Raw genomic sequence first — 24,228 nt, 5'->3', positions numbered from 1 at the left:
CTGAATACATTGGATGTTGTGAAAATGAATGTATTACTTTTAAATAGGGGAAACACTATATGAAAACTAAAATGAATTGTCTGATAGTGCTAAGCTTTTATAATACTGCAGTATTTATTAATGTGTATTGTAAATTAGTGATGACTTTGAATGCTTCCAGTGTTAATTATTTTCCAGTGTTTACTTTGATATAGCTGATAGTCCAGTAAACACAACGATTAACTAATGATTATAGGATAAACAGCAGTTATCAAAGTATCAAATCTCAATTGAAATTCAATTAAATTAAAAAAACTATTACTGTGGAAAAGAAAGATGATAGACACACTGTAAACAAATATATCATTGTGTATCCGTTCAGCGAAATTCTCTGGAAAGGCCTCTCACCACTGCTTGTTTGCTCAAAAGATACGGACGATATAGCAAATGATTCAAAACGTGTTTTGTGTTTCCATGGAAAAACTGTTTAAGTGCTCAAAGAGGGTGGGAGAAAAACAAATGAGCTCTCTCAATATAAAGGGCCACTGGCCACCGTCTCACTGCCAACTTCCTTGGTGACAGCGAGCCCACAGTGGCAAAAATGAAGTGGAGAGTTGTGTGGTTGTGTTTCCTTGCTTTTTCTGTTGCCAATGTTATCGATATCCAAGCCAAGTCAGGTAAGATCTGAATGTTTTAGATTTTTGGTTAAACACTTTTTGTAAGGGTGCAACAGCTTGACAGTTAAGCATGTTATATGTATAATGTACATTAATCTTTTAATATTCATTAACGGTTAATTGTTACAGTTATATGCAAATGTCTGGATGCAATTGCTGGAAAAGTGTCTGTAATAAGATAGACCTGTAGTGTTTTTTAAAATGTTTCAAAATTATTTATGTGCATGGTGAAAAATTTTGGTAAACTTGTTCTTCTTTTTTTCTTTTTTCTTTTTTTTTGTTTTGCTCCCCAGTTTACAGGAGTACATGTAGCACATGGGGCAGAGAGCACTTCAAGACATTTGATGGTGATGTTTACCGGTTTCCCGGTATGTGTGAGTACAAGCTGGTCTCAGCCAACAAAAATTCCCAGGATTCCCAGACGTTCTCAGTGGACCTAAAAAGGAACGAGAATCATGAAAACTCTACAATAAGTTTTGTGGTTGTGAAAATTAATAGTTATTTATACAACATTAGCAAGGATTTGGTCACTCTGAATGAGCAGAGGTAAACAACAAAACAAAACAATGCCAAGTCAAACTGCAACTCTTTAAGTCTTCAAAATTTAAAATGAAAACAAATTAACTATACTTGCTGTCATTTCCCCCCCACCCAGTGTCAAACTGCCATACTACCAGGCCGGGGTACAACTGGAAAAAAAACAATTTTACATCAAGCTTCACTCCCAAATTGGCATCACTGTCATGTGGTACAATGATGGAGCAGTCATGGTAATAACTTAGACATAATTGTTTTTCAACACTGCTGAAACTCATGTTACTCAAGACATGATATTAAAACAGATTTTTCCAGGTTGCAAACATATTTTTGATGCTTGTTACAAAAAGTTTTAAATGGTCACTGGAATTGCTTTACACTCGAGAAATGCCAGGCATTGGTTACAAAGTAACTTTTTAAATATCTTTGAGAAACAAAAAGCCTACATTGTATTATGGTGGAAAAGTAGATTGGAAATAACTGTAAAGGAAAAGAAAGCATACTGAAAGACTGAATGCATGCAGTCTGACAGAGAAAAGCAAAATTTTGATATTTGGATGAAGAAACGAGTACAAACACAACTGTAAATCCCAAGAGAGAGCTGGATGTGGGTGAACCAAAAGGAAACACCACAAGAACTATGTATACTGTAAAATAAGATGCTCTCTGTTGTAAACTATACTATTGTATCTGATGTATCAGATTCCAGCTGTAGGTGAAATGTCTTGATGCATACTCAATCATCCAGGTAAGTAAATCTCCAGCAGTTGATTCTTTTCATCTGGAAGTTGATTTTGAAAACGCTACATCCGGATGAACAGAATCAACTTTTGGAGATGTAGGTGAAATGGACTGTATCAAATTTAACTTTGTAGGGCTTTTTTTCTTTCTTTTTTTTCTTTAAAAAAGAAGAAACAACATGATTCTTCCTTCTCATTGTTTACAACAACATAAATCAACCTATGATCCTATGCCTGTGTTTTCCAGGTGGAAATTGATGATGAATATGCTAATTGCACTTCTGGACTTTGTGGAGATTTCAATGGCAATTCAGACCTCCTTGATGAAGGTGTATATTCATTTCATATTAATCCGTTTCATCTGTAATATGCAGGAGTTAGAATGTAACCATTAATGTCATCATATACAGGTCAACAAATGAGCCCCATTAAGTTTGGCAAAAAATGGAGAACCCCTCGTCCAAATGATAACTGTGAGGACCCCAATGAAAAGGCAGATACATCACTGGAGGCTGAGAATGTGACAGAGTTGTGCAAGGAGTTTGTGAGTTTTATTATCCAGATAGCTTGAACAATACATATGTAGAAATATGTATTTGCATAAAACCTTCTGCACAGATTAATTATGACTCTGTTACCTGTTTCTTTTGTCCCTTTAAGGAAAACATTTGCAAAGACTTCTTTGAAGACGAATCCTGGAGCTTCTGCACTGATCTGATTGACCCTGAGCCTTACATTCAGGCCTGTGTGAAGGATATGTGCCGCTGTAGCAACTTAAATGACAGCTGTGTCTGCAGCACATACTCAGAGTTCTCTCGACAGTGCTCCCATGCTGGAGGAAAACCTCCCAACTGGAGGACTCCTGAGTTGTGTGGTAATTTTTTTTTTCTTAAAATTAATTCCTCAGATGAAAATATAGTTAAAAACAGCAAAATACATCAGTAATATTATGGTAAATGGCCTGTATGTGTATAGCGCTTTACTTAGTCCCTAAGGACCCCAAAGCGCTTTACATGTTCAGTCATCCACCCATTCACACACACATTCACACACTGGTGATGGCAAGCTACATTGTAGTCACAGCCGCCCTGGGGCGCACTGACAGAGGCGCCCTGGGGACAGTTGAGAGCATATCCCACTGCTCTTCCACATATTCTAATTGTACCAAATCTTCACAGCTAAACATTGTCCACCCACCATGGTATATGATGAGTATGGGTCTCCTTGCATCGATACCTGCAGATTCCCAGACACGAGTTTAGTTTGTGAAGATCACAACATAGACGGCTGCTTCTGTCCTCCTGGTTGGTGCTGTTTCTTTGTACTCATCATGCCTGAATGTTTAAGTGCCACTAATATATGCAGTGTAAAAACATTTTCATGTCATGTCTTCATCAGGAACTGTGCTTGATGATGTTTCCATGAGGGGATGTATTCCTCTTTCTGAATGTCCGTGCAAACATGACAAAATCTATGAGTCCAATGAGGTTTACCAGGAGGAGGGAAAAAACTGGTATGTTTCACATTACTCATGTTACTCAGAAAGTATTATTAGTGTGTGCTTTTTACCTTAAATCTTTGTTTGTTCAGCACATGCTTTGCAGGTAAATGGTCTTGTGAGAGTCTTCAAATGCATGCTACATGTTCAGTTGAAGAGGGTTCACACATAACCACCTTTGATGGGAAAGACTTCACCTTCCATGGAGACTGTTTCTACACTCTGGCTAAAGTGGAAAGCAAGGTGAATGAGTCAACACCTCCAACTGTTAAAGATATGCAATCTTCTGATATTAAGGTGGCATTTTATATAGGTGTGCTTACAGTGTATCTATATTTCAGGATTATCTGAGCCCAAAGTTTACCATTCTGGTCCATTTGACACAATGTTCAGATCACCAGTACGACACTTGTCTCAAGACCTTGAAAATTCAGCTGAACAGTAACAAAAACAATGTGAGTGTAAAACTAGTAATTATAATAATTTACAATGAGCCACACTCTGATCGCAATTTATTTTTTCATTCAGGCCATAATTTTCACCTCTGAAGGCAGAGTGAAGATGAAGAATGGACAGGAGGTCACTTTGCCTTATGACTCAGGTATGTCAGAAACTAAGATGTAGTTTAGTGTTTTATCGTAAATATGATCTGATTATTATTTTTCTGTTGACTCACAGGAGACATCAGTATATTCCATGCTTCATCCTTTCACATCATGCTCCAGACAAGCTTTGGTTTACAAGTTCAGATCCAGCATGTGCCTCTGATGCAAGTCTATGTCAGTCTGGAGCAGAGCTACAAAGAAAAGACACGCGGTATGTTTTATATTAGCCATTAACCATCATCAGAAGTACAACTATCAAGTAACTAGTATATATTAAATGTCAATATATCATGGATGTTGACTGTAACTGTAATTATTATCATTTCTGTGTTTGTTTGTCCAACAAAAAGATCAGCCAGTAATTCAAATCCAATCAAACAAAGAAAAATAAAAGAAAAAGACACTTTCAACTAAAAAATAAATGCCCAAAAGTGTAATGGAGTCAATAGTTTTTACTGCCTTTGTACTTATTGAACTTTTTTAAAACTATAGGTTTATGTGGGAATTACAACATGATGCTGTATGATGACATGAAGACTCCTCAGGGGATGGTGGAGGGAAAAGAAGTAACTTTTGGTAATTCTTGGAAGACTGACTATACGTGCAAAAATGCAGAAGGACGACTTGATGATCCTTGTTCTCTTAGCATGGAAAATGGTAAATTGTTAACTATCAACAAGCCTATTTCTTTTCATTTTTTATTTGCTCAAATCAGATTTTCTGTGATATACATAAATGATCACAGAAGAAATATAAAAATTGTAAAAATCTTCAAAACTGTTCATCTACTCATAGAAAAGTATGCCAATCACTGGTGCCCCTTACTACGACAGCCAAATAGTACCTTTGCACAGTGCCATACTGTGGTGGATCCTGAGATTTACTACAAGGTACAACTAAACCTCTCCGTTTGTCTTTAATTGAATTCATTAGGACTGTAATACAATAATAATGTGTTCACTGTCTTCTGCAGCGATGTATTTATGCTAGCTGTAACTGTGAGAAGAGCGAGGACTGCCTGTGTGCTGTTTTCTCCTCCTACGCAAGAGCTTGTGCATCAAAGGGAGTGTTCTTGACAGGCTGGAGAAAAAATTTGTGTGGTAAGTTCATCTTTCACTATGTTGTGAAAAGATAATGAAGTTTAAATTGCATGTTTGCTTTTATTAGTTAGTCCAAAACTATGAGGTAATCATTGTCATATTTTCTGTAAAACAGACAAATACACCAAGAACTGCCCAGAATCTGAGATATTCTCTTACAAACATCAGAGATGTCAGCTGACTTGCAGATCACTGAGCTCAAAGATGCAGAGCTGCACCTCTGATTTCTTGCCCGTGGACGGCTGTTCCTGCCCTGAGGATCACTACCTAGTTGATAAAGACATGTGTGTCCCCATGGCAAAGTGTCCCTGTTACCATAATGAAGAAACCATTGAACCAGGGAAGACCATCAGCATCAAAGACAACAACTGGTAAGTTTAAGGACTCCAAATGAAACTAAGGATTAAGCATGACTGTAATGTAAGCAGTATGTCAGATTTCCACAAACTATTTTAAATTCTGTTTGTGTTACATTCTATATTTTTGGTGTCTTTTTCTAGTGTGTGCACTGACGGAGTTCTTCATTGTGATCCTCTGGTAGCTGGCTCTTCAGGTCAGTTTTTAATGATATCCTTTTTCTGCTATGAAATTAATTGTAGTTAATTTACAGAATACTAAAGTAGTTCCTGCTTCTGTTACAGAATGCCCTTCTCCAAAAGAATACTTCAACTGCTCCACTGCAAACGCAACAGCTTTTGGACTGCAGTGTGCTCCAACTTGTTTAAATCTGGGAAATCAATGTGTAAGCTGTTTTTGTAGATCAAGTCCCAAATTTTAGGTCTAATAGCTACTTTAAAAATGTAGATACACAGTGTGCATTTGTGTGCATCAATGTCATGTTGGTTTTACCAATAATCTGTTTTCTATTTTTGTGTTGTTTCTATCACTGTGATATTTCTATCCCCTCTAACCCTTTCTATTCCCAGGATGCCACTGATTGTAAATCTGGCTGCCTCTGTCCCAGAGGCCTCGTCGATAATGGTAAAGGTTCCTGTGTAAAAGAAAATGAATGTCCATGTCAGCATGGCGAGAAACTTTATCCCAGTGGAGAAAAAATTCCTGTTAAATGCAACACCTGGTATGATTGATTGATTGATTGATTGATTGATTGATGTAGCATCATTGAAACTGATAATATATTATTTTTTAGTTTTACTCTGATTTTACAATATATTTAGTTTCAATCTTTTCTGAAACATTTAGTACCTGCAAAAGTGGGATATGGGAGTGCACAGCCAATAAGTGTCCAGGAACTTGCCTTATTACTGGAAGTAGTCACTACATTACATTTGATCAGAAAGCATATGAGTTTAAAGGACTGGGTCCCTATGTTGCTGTCATGGTAATGTATCCCTACTTTATCACAAATATTTAGATGCTCATTTTGTTGTGCTTACCTAGGTTTTCTGGGGAAAAACATTCTTATCATAAGAATCATAATTAACATTAAAATTCAAAACCTGTCACAATATTTTTCAATATATATTTTCTCAAAATTGTAAATAAGCAATCTATTTAGCAATATTTATTCATAAAATTCAGGGAGTCTCAGCACTCTCAATTCAGAATAGTAAAGGCCAAGCTGAATATTTATTTAATGAAATCTCTCTTTTTCCCTTTGAAGAATAACTGTGACAATAAAACAACTGAAGAGAACTTTAGAATTATCACAGAAAATGAGATGTGTGAATCTTCAAACACCATATGTTCCCGAAAGATCAAGATCCAGTTGGGGGTAAGGCCAGAAGTCAAGAATTTTAATAATATATTAAATAAACATGCACACAAAAAATACATTAGTAGTTTTTTGTCATATTGGTAACATTTTGTAAAGGTGTTTTTAAAGGATGCAAATGCAAACCCCCTTTCCATTATAGAGAAATGAAATCACACTATCAAAGGATAAATATGAAGAGGATACCATTTTTCAAAATGGTACTGAGATCCAGTACAACAAAAGAAGGCTTGGTTTCTATCTGCTCATCGAATCGGGCATTGGTCTGACAGTTATATGGGATCAAAAAACTAATCTTGAAATCCACCTGGAACCGGAGCACAGTGTAAGTTTTACAACAGGCATTGAAGGTGATCTGAGTGGCAAACAAACAGCGAGCCTTTTAGAATCGGAAATGGTTTTATTGCCAAATGTTGAGCAGGTTTAAAACATTAGGAAATTGCTGCGGTACTTAGTGCAAAACATACTGAAAGACAACGTTTAAATAAACATAAAAATTAAAATTAAAAATGCTAAGCAGATTACTATATACATGTGCGCAGTGCAAAGGGATTAGTTCAAAAAAGGAACAGATAGAGAACACAGTGTAGGGTCATGTGTTAGTGGTGGGAGCAGTCATATGATTATTGTTCATGAGTCCAACAGCAGAAGGGAAGAAACTGTTCTTATGGCGAGAGGTTCTGGTCCGAATGGACCGGAGCCTCCTGCCTGAGGGGAGCAGGTCAAACAGACTGTGTTCAGGGTGAGAAGGGTCAGCTGTGATCCAAGCTGCACGCCCCAGTGTCCTGGAGGTGTAGAGGTCCTGTAAAGATGGGAGTCTGCAACCAATCACCTTCTCAGCAGAGCACACAACACGCTGCGGTTTCTGTCCCTGATGGTGTCTCAAGTATACCACACGGTGACAGAGGAGGTGAGGATGGACTCAATGATTGCAGTATAGAATTGCATCATCGTCCGTGTTGGCAGGTTGAATTTCTTCAGCTGCCTCAGGAAGTACATCCTCTGCTGGGCCTTCTATATGACTGAGGTGATTGTGGGCTCCCACTTGGGTGCTGGGTGATGATGGTACCCAGGAAGTGGAATGACGTCACAGTGGTGATGTCAGTTAGGATGATGGGGGGGATTGGGGCTGTGTGCTTCCTGAAGTCCACAATAATCTCCACTGTCTTCTGTGCATTTAGCACCAGGTTGTTGCAGCTGCACCAGGACACCAGACGTTCAACCTTCCTTCTGTAGACAGACTCATCCCCGCCCGAGATGATTCCGATAACGGTGGTGTTTATTGTGGCTGATAAACATGAAAAGCAAAAATACAAAGCGTGATCACTTAGGGCAAGATTGAACTAAACATAAACTGTAAAAAAACTATGACTGGACAATAAAAATAGACGACGTGACAAAGACTGAATGAAGACATGCTGACTAAATACACACAGGAGGATAATGAGTTAGGTGGAAACACATGGGGGAAACAGCTGACACAAATCAGAATAATGCCGACAGTGGGAAAGTGAAACTAAAACACACTGAAAATAGAAAAACAGGACTCTTCCCAAAAAAAAACAGAAAACACTGAGAGGCTTAAACATGACACATAAGCTGGATAACATAAAACACGTAGACAAAGAACACATGTTACATTGACACAGAAGACAAGAATGATGGAAGAATGAATTAGAACAAACTCCAATTAATCCCAACTAATGACTGCAACACAAGAACAAAGCATAATTTCAATGTAATATAAGAAATAAAAGAAAAAAACAAAATGAACTCAAAATGTTGGGTCACAGACCCAGCCCCTGACAGAAAGCCAAAGTTTAACAAAAGACTAAACTATTTATATGAAAATGTCATGCAGCAGGACCTGTTTATATGTTGAATTAAATTTATTATATGAGAAATTTTACACGTGCAGATTTGTGTTTGTGTCTACTGTTTAAATATTACAAGTTATAGATTAGTATATTTTACTTGATACATTCAATTTCATTAAAATCATTAGAAATCTGAGGTCCATCCAGAGATTTGGCACGCGTGAACTCAAATTGATTACCTACTTGCATGTAGTTTAGTTACTTCATGCAAAACTAATCTCTTGTGACATTTTTGAATTTTTTGTTTTTCTTTTCAAATTGAAGGCTTTTCTTTAAAGGAAAAAGTTACTACTCTTTGGGCAGAAACTTAAAAATATGCTGTTGCTTTCCTGAAAATCAGATATGTCTTGCCATCTTAATTCTTGGCCTTTAAATTAAAAGCAGCATAATAGATTAGGCAGTACATGTTGTTTTAAAAGCTAAACCAAATTACCAAAGCATAGAATTCATGTGTGAAAAAATGAATTTTTAATTCATTTTGTTTGTACAGGGTAAAGTGTGCGGCCAGTGTGGAGATTTTGATGGCAATGCACAGAATGACTTCACCACCCAGGGTCAGCTGATAGTGAGCAATCCTTTTGAATTTGCAAACAGCTGGAAAACATCCAGCAAATACCCAGATGTGAGACATAATCTTGACACCTGTACACCGACCAGACAAACCTGGGCAGAAAAAAAGTGTGATATTATAAAAAAGGAAATATTCAAAGAGTGCCACAAAAAGGTAATTTGTTTGTAATTTGTCCAAGTTAATTCAAGTGCTAAAATACATATTGTTAATAAATGTTTATCACATTTTAATCATTGAACAGATAGATCCCCTTAAATATTATGAAAACTGTGTGAGAGAGTCATGTGGCTGCGACATCGGTGGAGACTGTGAATGTTTTTGCACAGCAGTTAAAAATTATGCTCAGGCGTGTGCTGAGGCCGGTGTTTGTGTTGCATGGAGAACTCCAGAGATCTGTCGTAAGTAAAATGTTTTCGCTTTAATCTTAGATTATAATAAGCTTTTATCCCTTTCTGGACATGGTTACATTTTAGAATAGAATAGAATAGAATTCAACTTTGTTGTCATTGCACAGGTACAGGGCAACGAAATGCAGTTTGCATCCATCCAGAAGTGCTTTAGTGATATAGATATATTACAATATATATTAGCAATAATATAGATATGTAAGTATATTACAGAAATGGGTCTATTATGGTATGTTATAATGTACACGGTATGAAGTATATTGTGAATATTCTATAACTATAAGTATGTACAGGCTGTAGTGAGTACAAGCTATGTACAGGATATGAACAGGATATAAATATGAAAAACTATACAGAATATGAAATAAATAACTTTACAGAAATCTGAGATATACAGTTATACAGAAATGGGAACTATGCAAGTAATAGGTACATCTGCAACATTTCAACATTATGTTGTTATTTCATGCTACTCGTATGAATTACACAAAGTATGTTTGTATCTGTGAAGGTTCTCAGTCATCCAGGTCATCGTAGTCTAAGGAGCTTGGAAAGAAATGCGTCTGGACTTTTTTAAGTTGCTTGAAGATGTTTCACCTCTCATCCGATAAGCTTCTTCAGTTCTAGGGTCAAATGGTGGAGAATCCCAGATTTAAGCCTTGTGGGAGTATCCCTCCTGTTTTCTTTCCACGCTCGTTAGACTGTGTTGTTGTTCTAATGTTCCAATTTATTGTTGTTGATTTATTGTGATTCATGGTTCTGTTTTCTGAACTTCCCCTGTGTTCCATGTGTCTCCTTAGTCTGGTCAGGGCTCTAGACTAACTTTTTGCCATGGGCGTACCGGTACGCCTAACTTTTTAAAGTTAGGCGTACCGGTACGCCCATGGCAAAAAGTTACGCCTAACTTTTTAAAGTTAGGCGTACCGGCACAAAAGTTAGGTGCACACAAATTTTATAATAATTTATATAATATAATGTGTTTTTCTGGATACACTGTGCTTTTCCAGCATTCAAAGATTGATGACACCGTGTCAGAGCACTGGCTATGAATTTACTACTTTAATTTAATACTAAGGATCAGGCCTTAACTTAACAGAAAAGTTAGCAATAGTTCTTTTCCTATTACACCTACATCCACTTCTGTCGTGCCTAGGCTGCTCACTAGGGCTGGGTATCATCACTGATTTCTATAATCCATTCGATTCCGGTTTTCAAAGTCCCGATTCGATTCAACTTAGCCTCAGACAGTCAGAAATATTATAATTCTGATCATTTATCAGTACTGACTTCATCAGAATTGTGAACATCACAGCAGATGCCTTTGTGTGAAAGTAACTGAGAATAAAACACAGAAAAACATGAAGGAGATTTTCCTGGTCTGGCTTTTTATAGCATATAACCTTAAAAATATTCTACAATGTTCTGCATATAAAGTTTAAATTACTTCAGTATTGAACAACAGAAAAAATAGACTTTCTTGTCCGAGGTCATTTAAGTGAAAAAAAGAAAAGAAAAAGACAGCAGCCGACAGCACTGTAAACAACGGTAGACTGGTGGGTAATAAGCGAATGAATAATACAGAAAACAGAGATTGGAGACGGGAAACTGTTCTTGAAGTACAGAGAGAGAGAGAGAGAGAGCTAGCTGTGCATGAAGTGTGATTTTAATAGTCGTGGATTCAAAACAGCAAAATTCATGATGACATTGATCAAATGTGAAGCGCAGTTTGCTGCTTCTTTTGCTGCTGGCTCGGTAAATTTTGGTTGAAAGAGAGACAAAACCTGCAGCTCAGAATCAGCGCAAAAAGACGTAATCACAGCGCGGACCGGACGCATCAGAATGGCTAAGCTCCGACGGCGTGTCCGTCTACGGGCCGTCGGGTGAGAAAGCCGAGAAAGACAAAGTTGATTCTGATGCGTCGGTCCGTTCTGTGTTTACGTCTTTGTGTGGAATCTGTGTACCTGCTCTCATTTGCTGTTTGGTTGTTGTTGAAATGGTTTTGTGAGCTTTAATCTGAGAATCTGGCATTTCTGGCAAAACACAGTTATATTTAAAAGTCGATTCAGGATTTAATGAATCGATATCGCTTTATTCAAGATACTCACCTCCCACTTCCACCTGCACTTTCAACTGGACCACGGCCAATCAGAAAGGTCCCGCCCCATACGATCTCTGATTGGTTTAGTCCACGATAGGGGCATAATGTGTGTCTGTTGTTGACCACAGGGAAGGTTGCAGATTTTTTTTTTTTTTTTTGCTACCCGAACAGTTGGTCACACAGGTGCAACCAAATATTTTTGTTTAGTCGCACCACTGAAAAATTTGGTCGTATTTGCGACCAAATTGGTCGCACTCTAGAGCCCTGCTGGTATGTTTTCATGTCTGTTTCTGGTGCAAGTGTCATTCTGTGTCTTTGTGTGCATCTCTTGCTTCCTTTTTTTACTTTGATAGTCCCACGTCCTTTGTTTAATGTATTCAGTTTTGCTTCCTCCCTGTCTTGTTTTGTTAGCGTAGTCCCAGCTGTGCTTCCCTCTTGTGTCTCATTCTTTTGATATCCGTTACCCATAAGTCCTGTGTTTTCCTCTGAAAAGTTTCATGCGATCACTCATGTTGCTGTGTGATTGTCCTCTGGCCTTCACAGGGTTCCATTGTATCTCAACACTGTAAATCCACACTAACTACTCCTGCCCTTCCCTTGGGTGTAGCTCAACTGACTATTCTGAAAATAACTGTATAGTGAACCTTACTATAAAGAGAAACAAAAGGCAGCTTTTACCTATAATAATGCTTGATAATGCTGTATGTGTAAAAAAGGAGAATCAACCTACAAATAGTAGAAAATGATTTAACTACAGGCTGTCTCTTTTGATGTGCTCACCTTTGGTTAAACTTTAATTTTAACTAAGCTAAAAGGCATACTTCAGTTACTTTTTCTACTTGACCCATATATTTGTGTCTTCTTCACCCTTCCACAGAGACAGGTTTAACCCTATTTGTTAGAATGTACTTGCTTTGCATTCACCAGAAACTCAGTTTGAATCTTGTGTCTACCCCCTCTTCAGAACCTTTTCTCCAATTTGAAACCTTTTCACCTTTCATCTTCCTGATATATCTGATATTTCTGAGTTCATATACAAATCAAAGCCTGCCACATGTCATCTTGATCTTCTGCCTACAGAGCTTGTGAAATCCTGCCTCTCTTCCTTATTCCCACTCATCTCTGCTATCAGTCACTCTTCACTCACGAATGGTATCGTTCCGTCCTTATTCAAGACTGCTTCAGTCACTCCTATTCTGAAAAAACCTTCCTTGGATCCTAAAAACTTTAACAACCTCCATCTGATTTCTAATCTACCCTTCATTTTGAAAATACTCGAAAAAACAGATGCAGTTCAACTTCATTCACACCTGGTTAATAATCAGAATATTTACTAGAGATTTCAATATGTTTTTCGCTCATGTCACAGTACAGAAACTGCTTTAGAAAGAAAGAAAGAAAGAAAGTGTACTTTATTGGTCCCCGTGGGGAAAATCCCTTTACTTAAAGTTACTAATGATTTTTTACTCAGAGCTGACCCTGGTCTTCTTAACATTCTCGTCCTTTTGGATCTGAGTTCAGCCTTCAACACTATCTCTCACTCCATCCTTCTAAACAGACTTTGCTCTCTTGGCATCTCTGACACACCCCTAGCCTGGTTCCAATCATATCTACTTGGCCACTCTCAGTTTATTCAACTCAAATCATTCCGCTCTCATCTATTCCCAGTCACTTCTGGTGTACCCCAAGGTTCAGTCTTAGGACCTCTTCCCCTGATAATATACATCCTCCCTCTTGGCACCATTTTCCACAAATATTTTCTTCACTTTCACTGTTTTTCTGATGTCACCCACTTATATCTATCCTGTACGCCTGATTCCGTCCTCCCACCTTCTTCCCTTACAGAATGCCTATCTGAATTAAAATCCTGGTTTAGCTTTTCTTAAGTTTCTCTTAAGCTGATTACAAAACTAAATCCAACCTTTTGAAGGCAAATCATTTCTCACTCACTACTGATAACTCCAGAGTTTTCCCTTCACCTCAGGTTAAGAGCCTTGGTGTCATCCTAGACAGTTCACTACCCTATAAATTTCAAATCAATAATCTCACCCATTCTGCCTATTTCCATCTATGCAACATTAACCGATTATGTCCTTCTCTTACCACCCAGTCTACGTCCATTGTCTATAGTCTTGTTACCTCCCGCATTGACTATTGTAATTCTCTCTTGCATGGTCTCCCTCAAAAATCCCTCCAGAAGCTTCAACTGGTTCAAAACTCTGCTGCTCACATTATTACCAGAACCCCCTCCTACCAGCACATCACCCCTGTTCTGCATGAACTTCACTGGCTTCCTGTAAAATTCCAAATAATATACAAACTTCTTCTGCTCACCTTCAAGGACCTTAATAACCTTGTTCCCGATTGAACTTTTAAGCACTACCTCTTCTGCCCTCTCACTTTGGTCTTCTTCTTCTTTTATCCAACTTAATGTGCCTTCTTTTTTCCTCAGCACCACGGGAAGCATAGCTTTCAGCTATTCTACTACCAGGCTGGGGAATTCTCTGCCCCCAGACATAAGAAACATTGGTTCTCTCCCCCAGTTTAAATCTCAACTCAAAACCCAACTGTTCAAATCACTGTGAACCTCTTGTTTGTTTATTTTATCTTGTGCTTTTTGTTTTTATTGTTCTTCATTTTGTCTATAATGTGCTTTATTCTATTGTTAAATGTCCTTGGTGTCTTAAAAGTTGCTTTTTAAATTAAATGTATTATTATATTAATAAAAAGAATTAAAGGAAATGACCTAACTGAAACGTAAGAAAAATAGTATATTAACATTTCCTGAAAGGTTGCAAGAGAAATTTTATTTAAAGGCTAAATTTTATTCAGAAAAGCCAGTCATTATAAAATTCATACACCTTTTTCTTTGTTTTTTTTCCTAGCTGTGTTTTGCGATTACTACAATAAACCAGGTGAATGTACATGGCACTATGAATATTGCCCTCCGCCCATATTGTGCAGGTCCTGTAATTATGCAGAAGGAAATTGTATTAAATTTATATCCAAGCTAGAAGGTAAGCAGAACTGATACATTTCTACTGTCATTCATTTCTGTAAGAAACTATTACCAGAAAATAACTTATATTAAACTTATTATCAACTGTGCTATAAAAGTTGATTTTGTTTTTGTTTTTTTAATTCACAACAAATTGAGATTAGTGCAGAAATGTAATTAACTTTGTAACCTATTGTAACTCAGTTTTAAATGGTCAATTATTCAGGTTGTTACCCTAAATGCCCAGACGAAAAGCCCATATTTGATGAGAATACAAACAGCTGCGTGAACAGATGTGAACAGATTAGGAATGTAACTACAACCATACCTACTACAACAACAACAACTCAGTCTACAACTACAACTGAAACACCAACTACTACAACCCAAACATCTACAACAACCACAACAGGAACACCAACTACTACAACCCCAACATCTACAACCACGCCTACTCAGTCTACAACTACAACTGGAACAGCAACTACTACAACCCCAACATCTACAACAACAACTCAGTCTACAACTACAACTGCAACACCAACTACTACAACCCCAACATCTACAACAACCACAACAGGAACACCAACTACTACAACCCCAACCTCTACAACCACGCCTACTCAGTCTACAACTACAACTGCAACACCAACTACTACAACCCCAACATCTACAACAACAACTCAGTCTACAACTGCAACACCAACTACTACAACCCCAACATCTACAACAACAACTCAGTCTACAACTACAACTGCAACACCAACTACTACAACCCCAACATCTACAACAACGACTCAGTCTACAACTACAACCGAAACACCAACTTCTACAACACCAACATCTACAACCACGCCTACACAATCTACAACTACAACTGGAACAGCAACTACTACAACCCCAACATCTACAACAACAACTCAGTCTACAACTACAACTGCAACACCAACTACTACAACCCCAACATCTACAATCACGCCAACTCAGTCTACAACTACAACCGAAACACCAACTTCTACAACCCCAACATCTACAACCACGCCAACTCAGTCTACAACTACAACCGAAACACCAACTTCTACAACCCCAACATCTACAACTACGCCTACTCAGTCTACAACTACAAATGGAACAGCAACTACTACAACCCCAACATCTACAACAACCACAACAGGAACACCAACTACTACAACCCCAACCTCTACAACCACACCTACTCAGTCTACAACTACAACTGCAACACCAACTACTACAACCCCAACATCTACAACAACAACTCAGTCTACAACTGCAACACCAACTACTACAACCCCAACATCTACAACAACAACTCAGTCTACAACTACAACTGCAACACCAACTACTACAACCCCAACATCTACAACCACAACAGGAACACCAACTACTACAACCCCAACATCTACAACAACAACTCAGTCTACAACTACAACTGGAACACCAACTACTACAATGTGCCAGTCAACCGTGACAGAATATTGTTATTGGTCACCATGGTATGATGAAGATAACCCTGAAAAGAACAACGAAAATGACATTGAATCATACAAGAACATCAAAGACAGTGGTAAAGAAATTTGTGAAAATCCCACGGAGATAGAGTGTAGGTCAACTGAATATCCTGAAATGAACTTAACTGACTATCTGAACTCAATTAAGAAGAAAAACAGGCCAGTTGTTACTTGTGATTTAAACAATGGGTTAATGTGTAAAAAAGAGGATCAGCCTACGAATCCTGGAAAATGCTTTAACTACAAGATCAGGGTAAAATGTTGTAGACCCAAGAGGATATGTATAACAACTACAACTCAGTCTACAACTACAACTGCAACACCAACTACTACAACCACAACAGGAACACCAACTACTACAACCACAACATCTACAACAACAACTCAGTCTACAACTACAACTGGAACACCAACTACTACAATGTGCCAGTCAACCGTAACAGAATATTGTTATTGGTCACCATGGTATGATGAAGATAACCCTGAAAAGAACAACGAAAATGACATTGAATCATACAAGAACATCAAAGACAGTGGTAAAGAAATTTGTGAAAATCCCACGGAGATAGAGTGTAGGTCAACTGAATATCCTGAAATGAACTTAACTGACTATCTGAACTCAATTAAGAAGAAAAACAGGCCAGTTGTTACCTGTGATTTAAAAAATGGGTTAATGTGTAAAAAAGAGGATCAGCCTACGAATCCTGGAAAATGCTTTAACTACAAGATCAGGGTAAAATGTTGTAGACCCAAGAGGATATGTATAACAACTACAACTTGGTCTACAACTACAACTGAAACACCAACTACTACAACCCCAACATCTACAACAACGCCTACTCAGTCTACAACTACAACTGAAACACCAACTACTACAACCCCAACATCTACAACAACGACTCAGTCTACAACTACAACCGAAACACCAACTTCTACAACACCAACATCTACAACCACGCCTACACAATCTACAACTACAACTGGAACAGCAACTACTACAACCCCAACATCTACAACAACAACTCAGTCTACAACTACAACTGCAACACCAACTACTACAACCCCAACATCTACAATCACGCCAACTCAGTCTACAACTACAACCGAAACACCAACTTCTACAACCCCAACATCTACAACCACGCCAACTCAGTCTACAACTACAACCGAAACACCAACTTCTACAACCCCAACATCTACAACTACGCCTACTCAGTCTACAACTACAACTGGAACAGCAACTACTACAACCCCAACATCTACAACAACCACAACAGGAACACCAACTACTACAACCCCAACCTCTACAACCACGCCTACTCAGTCTACAACTACAACTGCAACACCAACTACTACAACCCCAACATCTACAACAACAACTCAGTCTACAACTACAACTGCAACACCAACTACTACAACCCCAACATCTACAACCACAACAGGAACACCAACTACTACAACCCCAACATCTACAACAACAACTCAGTCTACAACTACAACTGGAACACCAACTACTACAATGTGCCAGTCAACCGTGACAGAATATTGTTATTGGTCACCATGGTATGATGAAGATAACCCTGAAAAGAACAACGAAAATGACATTGAATCATACAAGAACATCAAAGACAGTGGTAAAGAAATTTGTGAAAATCCCACGGAGATAGAGTGTAGGTCAACTGAATATCCTGAAATGAACTTAACTGACTATCTGAACTCAATTAAGAAGAAAAACAGGCCAGTTGTTACTTGTGATTTAAACAATGGGTTAATGTGTAAAAAAGAGGATCAGCCTACGAATCCTGGAAAATGCTTTAACTACAAGATCAGGGTAAAATGTTGTAGACCCAAGAGGATATGTATAACAACTACAACTCAGTCTACAACTACAACTGCAACACCAACTACTACAACCACAACAGGAACACCAACTACTACAACCACAACATCTACAACAACAACTCAGTCTACAACTACAACTGGAACACCAACTACTACAATGTGCCAGTCAACCGTAACAGAATATTGTTATTGGTCACCATGGTATGATGAAGATAACCCTGAAAAGAACAACGAAAATGACATTGAATCATACAAGAACATCAAAGACAGTGGTAAAGAAATTTGTGAAAATCCCACGGAGATAGAGTGTAGGTCAACTGAATATCCTGAAATGAACTTAACTGACTATCTGAACTCAATTAAGAAGAAAAACAGGCCAGTTGTTACCTGTGATTTAAAAAATGGGTTAATGTGTAAAAAAGAGGATCAGCCTACGAATCCTGGAAAATGCTTTAACTACAAGATCAGGGTAAAATGTTGTAGACCCAAGAGGATATGTATAACAACTACAACTTGGTCTACAACTACAACTGAAACACCAACTACTACAACCCCAACATCTACAACAACGCCTACTCAGTCTACAACTACAACTGAAACACCAACTACTACAACCCCAACATCTACAACAACGCCTACTCAGTCTACAACTACAACTGAAACACCAACTACTACAACCCCAACATCTACAACAACGACTCAGTCTACAACTACAACCGAAACACCAACTTCTACAACACCAACATCTACAACCACGCCTACACAATCTACAACTACAACTGGAACAGCAACTACTACAACCCCAACATCTACAACAACAACTCAGTCTACAACTACAACTGCAACACCAACTACTACAACCCCAACATCTACAATCACGCCAACTCAGTCTACAACTACAACCGAAACACCAACTTCTACAACCCCAACATCTACAACCACGCCAACTCAGTCTACAACTACAACCGAAACACCAACTTCTACAACCCCAACATCTACAACTACGCCTACTCAGTCTACAACTACAACTGGAACAGCAACTACTACAACCCCAACATCTACAACAACCACAACAGGAACACCAACTACTACAACCCCAACCTCTACAACCACGCCTACTCAGTCTACAACTACAACTGCAACACCAACTACTACAACCCCAACATCTACAACAACAACTCAGTCTACAACTACAACTGCAACACCAACTACTACAACCCCAACATCTACAACCACAACAGGAACACCAACTACTACAACCACAACATCTACAACAACAACTCAGTCTACAACTACAACTGGAACACCAACTACTACAATGTGCCAGTCAACCGTAACAGAATATTGTTATTGGTCACCATGGTATGATGAAGATAACCCTGAAAAGAACAACGAAAATGACATTGAATCATACAAGAACATCAAAGACAGTGGTAAAGAAATTTGTGAAAATCCCACGGAGATAGAGTGTAGGTCAACTGAATATCCTGAAATGAACTTAACTGACTATCTGAACTCAATTAAGAAGAAAAACAGGCCAGTTGTTACCTGTGATTTAAAAAATGGGTTAATGTGTAAAAAAGAGGATCAGCCTACGAATCCTGGAAAATGCTTTAACTACAAGATCAGGGTAAAATGTTGTAGACCCAAGAGGATATGTATAACAACTACAACTTGGTCTACAACTACAACTGAAACACCAACTACTACAACCCCAACATCTACAACAACGCCTACTCAGTCTACAACTACAACTGAAACACCAACTACTACAACCCCAACATCTACAACAACGCCTACTCAGTCTACAACTACAACTGAAACACCAACTACTACAACCCCAACATCTACAACAACGACTCAGTCTACAACTACAACCGAAACACCAACTTCTACAACACCAACATCTACAACCACGCCTACACAATCTACAACTACAACTGGAACAGCAACTACTACAACCCCAACATCTACAACAACAACTCAGTCTACAACTACAACTGCAACACCAACTACTACAACCCCAACATCTACAATCACGCCAACTCAGTCTACAACTACAACCGAAACACCAACTTCTACAACCCCAACATCTACAACCACGCCAACTCAGTCTACAACTACAACCGAAACACCAACTTCTACAACCCCAACATCTACAACTACGCCTACTCAGTCTACAACTACAACTGGAACAGCAACTACTACAACCCCAACATCTACAACAACCACAACAGGAACACCAACTACTACAACCCCAACCTCTACAACCACGCCTACTCAGTCTACAACTACAACTGCAACACCAACTACTACAACCCCAACATCTACAACAACAACTCAGTCTACAACTACAACTGCAACACCAACTACTACAACCCCAACATCTACAACCACAACAGGAACACCAACTACTACAACCCCAACATCTACAACAACAACTCAGTCTACAACTACAACTGGAACACCAACTACTACAATGTGCCAGTCAACCGTGACAGAATATTGTTATTGGTCACCATGGTATGATGAAGATAACCCTGAAAAGAACAACGAAAATGACATTGAATCATACAAGAACATCAAAGACAGTGGTAAAGAAATTTGTGAAAATCCCACGGAGATAGAGTGTAGGTCAACTGAATATCCTGAAATGAACTTAACTGACTATCTGAACTCAATTAAGAAGAAAAACAGGCCAGTTGTTACTTGTGATTTAAACAATGGGTTAATGTGTAAAAAAGAGGATCAGCCTACGAATCCTGGAAAATGCTTTAACTACAAGATCAGGGTAAAATGTTGTAGACCCAAGAGGATATGTATAACAACTACAACTCAGTCTACAACTACAACTGCAACACCAACTACTACAACCACAACAGGAACACCAACTACTACAACCACAACATCTACAACAACAACTCAGTCTACAACTACAACTGGAACACCAACTACTACAACCCCAACATCTACAACAACGCCTACTCAGTCTACAACTACAACTGAAACACCAACTACTACAACCCCAACATCTACAACAACAACTCAGTCTACAACTACAACTGCAACACCAACTACTACAACACCAACATCTACAACCACGCCTACACAATCTACAACTACAACTGGAACAGCAACTACTACAACCCCAACATCTACAACAACAACTCAGTCTACAACTACAACTGCAACACCAACTACTACAACCCCAACATCTACAATCACGCCAACTCAGTCTACAACTACAACCGAAACACCAACTTCTACAACACCAACATCTACAACCACGCCAACTCAGTCTACAACCACAACAGGAACACCAACTACTACAACCCCAACATCTACAATCACGCCAACTCAGTCTACAACTACAACTGAAACACCAACTTCTACAACACCAACATCTACAACCACGCCAACTCAGTCTACAACCACAACAGGAACACCAACTACTACAACCACAACATCTACAACAACAACTCAGTCTACAACTACAACTGGAACACCAACTACTACAATGTGCCAGTCAACCGTGACAGAATATTGTTATTGGTCACCATGGTATGATGAAGATAACCCTGAAAAGAACAACGAAAATGACATTGAATCATACAAGAACATCAAAGACAGTGGTAAAGAAATTTGTGAAAATCCCACGGAGATAGAGTGTAGGTCAACTGAATATCCTGAAATGAACTTAACTGACTATCTGAACTCAATTAAGAAGAAAAACAGGCCAGTTGTTACCTGTGATTTAAAAAATGGGTTAATGTGTAAAAAAGAGGATCAGCCTACGAATCCTGGAAAATGCTTTAACTACAAGATCAGGGTAAAATGTTGTAGACCCAAGAGGATATGTATAACAACTACAACTTGGTCTACAACTACAACTGAAACACCAACTACTACAACCCCAACATCTACAACAATGCCTACTCAGTCTACAACTACAACCGAAACACCAACTTCTACAACACCAACATCTACAACCACGCCAACTCAGTCTACAACCACAACAGGAACACCAACTACTACAACCCCAACATCTACAATCACGCCAACTCAGTCTACAACTACAACCGAAACACCAACTTCTACAACACCAACATCTACAACCACGCCAACTCAGTCTACAACCACAACAGGAACACCAACTACTACAACCACAACATCTACAACAACAACTCAGTCTACAACTACAACTGCAACACCAACTACTACAACACCAACATCTACAACCACGCCAACTCAGTCTACAACTACAACCGAAACACCAACTTCTACAACACCAACATCTACAACCACGCCAACTCAGTCTACAACCACAACAGGAACACCAACTACTACAACCCCAACATCTACAATCACGCCAACTCAGTCTACAACTACAACCGAAACACCAACTTCTACAACACCAACATCTACAACCACGCCAACTCAGTCTACAACCACAACAGGAACACCAACTACTACAACCACAACATCTACAACAACAACTCAGTCTACAACTACAACTGGAACACCAACTACTACAATGTGCCAGTCAACCGTGACAGAATATTGTTATTGGTCACCATGGTATGATGAAGATAACCCTGAAAAGAACAACGAAAATGACATTGAATCATACAAGAACATCAAAGACAGTGGTAAAGAAATTTGTGAAAATCCCACGGAGATAGAGTGTAGGTCAACTGAATATCCTGAAATGAACTTAACTGACTATCTGAACTCAATTAAGAAGAAAAACAGGCCAGTTGTTACCTGTGATTTAAAAAATGGGTTAATGTGTAAAAAAGAGGATCAGCCTACGAATCCTGGAAAATGCTTTAACTACAAGATCAGGGTAAAATGTTGTAGACCCAAGAGGATATGTATAACAACTACAACTTGGTCTACAACTACAACTGAAACACCAACTACTACAACACCAACATCTACAACAATGCCTACTCAATCTACAACTTCAACTGGAACACCAACTACTACAACCCCAACATCTACAACAACAACTCGGTCTACAACTACAACACCAACTACTACAACCCCAACATCTACAACAACCTCAACAGGAACACCAACTACTACAACCCCAACATCTACAACCACGCCTACTCAGTCTACAACTACAACTGGAACAGCAACTACTACAACCCCAACATCTACAACAACCACAACAGGAACACCAACTACTACAACCCCAACATCTACGACCACGCCTACTCAGTCTACAACTACAACTGAAACACCAACTACTACAACCCCAACATCTACAACAGCCACAACAGGAACACCAACTACTACAACCCCAACATCTACAACCACGCCTACTCAGTCTACAACTACAACTGGAACAGCAACTACTACAACCCCAACATCTACAACAACCACAACAGGAACACCAACTACTACAACCCCAACATCTACAACCACGCCTACTCAGTCTACAACTACAACTGGAACAGCAACTACTACAACCCCAACATCTACAACAACCACAACAGGAACACCAACTACTAAAACCCCAACATCTACAACCACGCCTACTCAGTCTACAACTACAACTGGAACACCAACTACTACAACCCCAACATCTACAACCACGCCTACTCAGTCTACAACTACAACTGAAACACCAACTACTACAACCCCAACATCTACAACAACCACAACAGGAACACCAACTACTACAACCCCAACATCTACAACCACGCCTACTCAGTCTACAACTACAACTGGAACAGCAACTACTACAACCCCAACATCTACAACAACCACAACAGGAACACCAACTACTACAACACCAACATCTACAACCACGCCAACTCAGTCTACAACTACAACTGAAACACCAACTACTACAACACCAATATCTACAACAACAACTCAATCTACAACTACAACTGGAACACCAACTACTACAACCCCAACATCAACACCAACTACCAAACGTCCATATTGTCCCGGTACACCAACGGTATGAGTATATACCAACTTAAAGTGATACAAACATGTACTTTAATTTTTGAATCTCT

The 24,228-nt window shown here is 38.7% G+C and overlaps 1 protein-coding gene across 1 annotated transcript in view; it reads left to right on the top strand.

Annotated features, from left to right (window-relative positions):
• The first annotated feature begins 580 nt into the window (after positions 1-580).
• Positions 581-24,228, top strand: part of LOC146704710 (uncharacterized) — a 29,356-nt gene continuing 5,708 nt past the window's right edge. The window contains exons 1-28 of the mRNA XM_085465304.1: positions 581-656; positions 950-1,202; positions 1,312-1,426; positions 2,181-2,272; positions 2,342-2,477; positions 2,594-2,807; positions 3,112-3,237; positions 3,332-3,446; positions 3,524-3,674; positions 3,773-3,886; positions 3,960-4,032; positions 4,110-4,247; positions 4,529-4,693; positions 4,832-4,926; positions 5,010-5,136; positions 5,252-5,507; positions 5,637-5,689; positions 5,778-5,878; positions 6,063-6,214; positions 6,340-6,478; positions 6,761-6,871; positions 7,014-7,196; positions 9,239-9,472; positions 9,561-9,717; positions 14,710-14,841; positions 15,049-15,280; positions 15,403-15,562; positions 15,594-24,170. Of these exons, the coding sequence (XP_085321430.1) occupies positions 581-656; positions 950-1,202; positions 1,312-1,426; positions 2,181-2,272; positions 2,342-2,477; positions 2,594-2,807; positions 3,112-3,237; positions 3,332-3,446; positions 3,524-3,674; positions 3,773-3,886; positions 3,960-4,032; positions 4,110-4,247; positions 4,529-4,693; positions 4,832-4,926; positions 5,010-5,136; positions 5,252-5,507; positions 5,637-5,689; positions 5,778-5,878; positions 6,063-6,214; positions 6,340-6,478; positions 6,761-6,871; positions 7,014-7,196; positions 9,239-9,472; positions 9,561-9,717; positions 14,710-14,841; positions 15,049-15,280; positions 15,403-15,562; positions 15,594-24,170 (12,477 nt within the window). The remainder of the gene's footprint in view (positions 657-949; positions 1,203-1,311; positions 1,427-2,180; positions 2,273-2,341; positions 2,478-2,593; positions 2,808-3,111; positions 3,238-3,331; positions 3,447-3,523; positions 3,675-3,772; positions 3,887-3,959; positions 4,033-4,109; positions 4,248-4,528; positions 4,694-4,831; positions 4,927-5,009; positions 5,137-5,251; positions 5,508-5,636; positions 5,690-5,777; positions 5,879-6,062; positions 6,215-6,339; positions 6,479-6,760; positions 6,872-7,013; positions 7,197-9,238; positions 9,473-9,560; positions 9,718-14,709; positions 14,842-15,048; positions 15,281-15,402; positions 15,563-15,593; positions 24,171-24,228) is intronic.

The sequence above is a fragment of the Copadichromis virginalis genome, linkage group LG7 (assembly GCF_057382275.1).
Source record: "Copadichromis virginalis isolate Kocher_CV1m ecotype Utaka linkage group LG7, C_Virginalis_male_GT1.1, whole genome shotgun sequence".
NCBI classification, from domain to species: domain Eukaryota; kingdom Metazoa; phylum Chordata; class Actinopteri; order Cichliformes; family Cichlidae; genus Copadichromis; species Copadichromis virginalis.
Note: the sequence above shows the minus strand (reverse complement) of the source record. Positions and strands in the feature narration are given on the sequence as shown.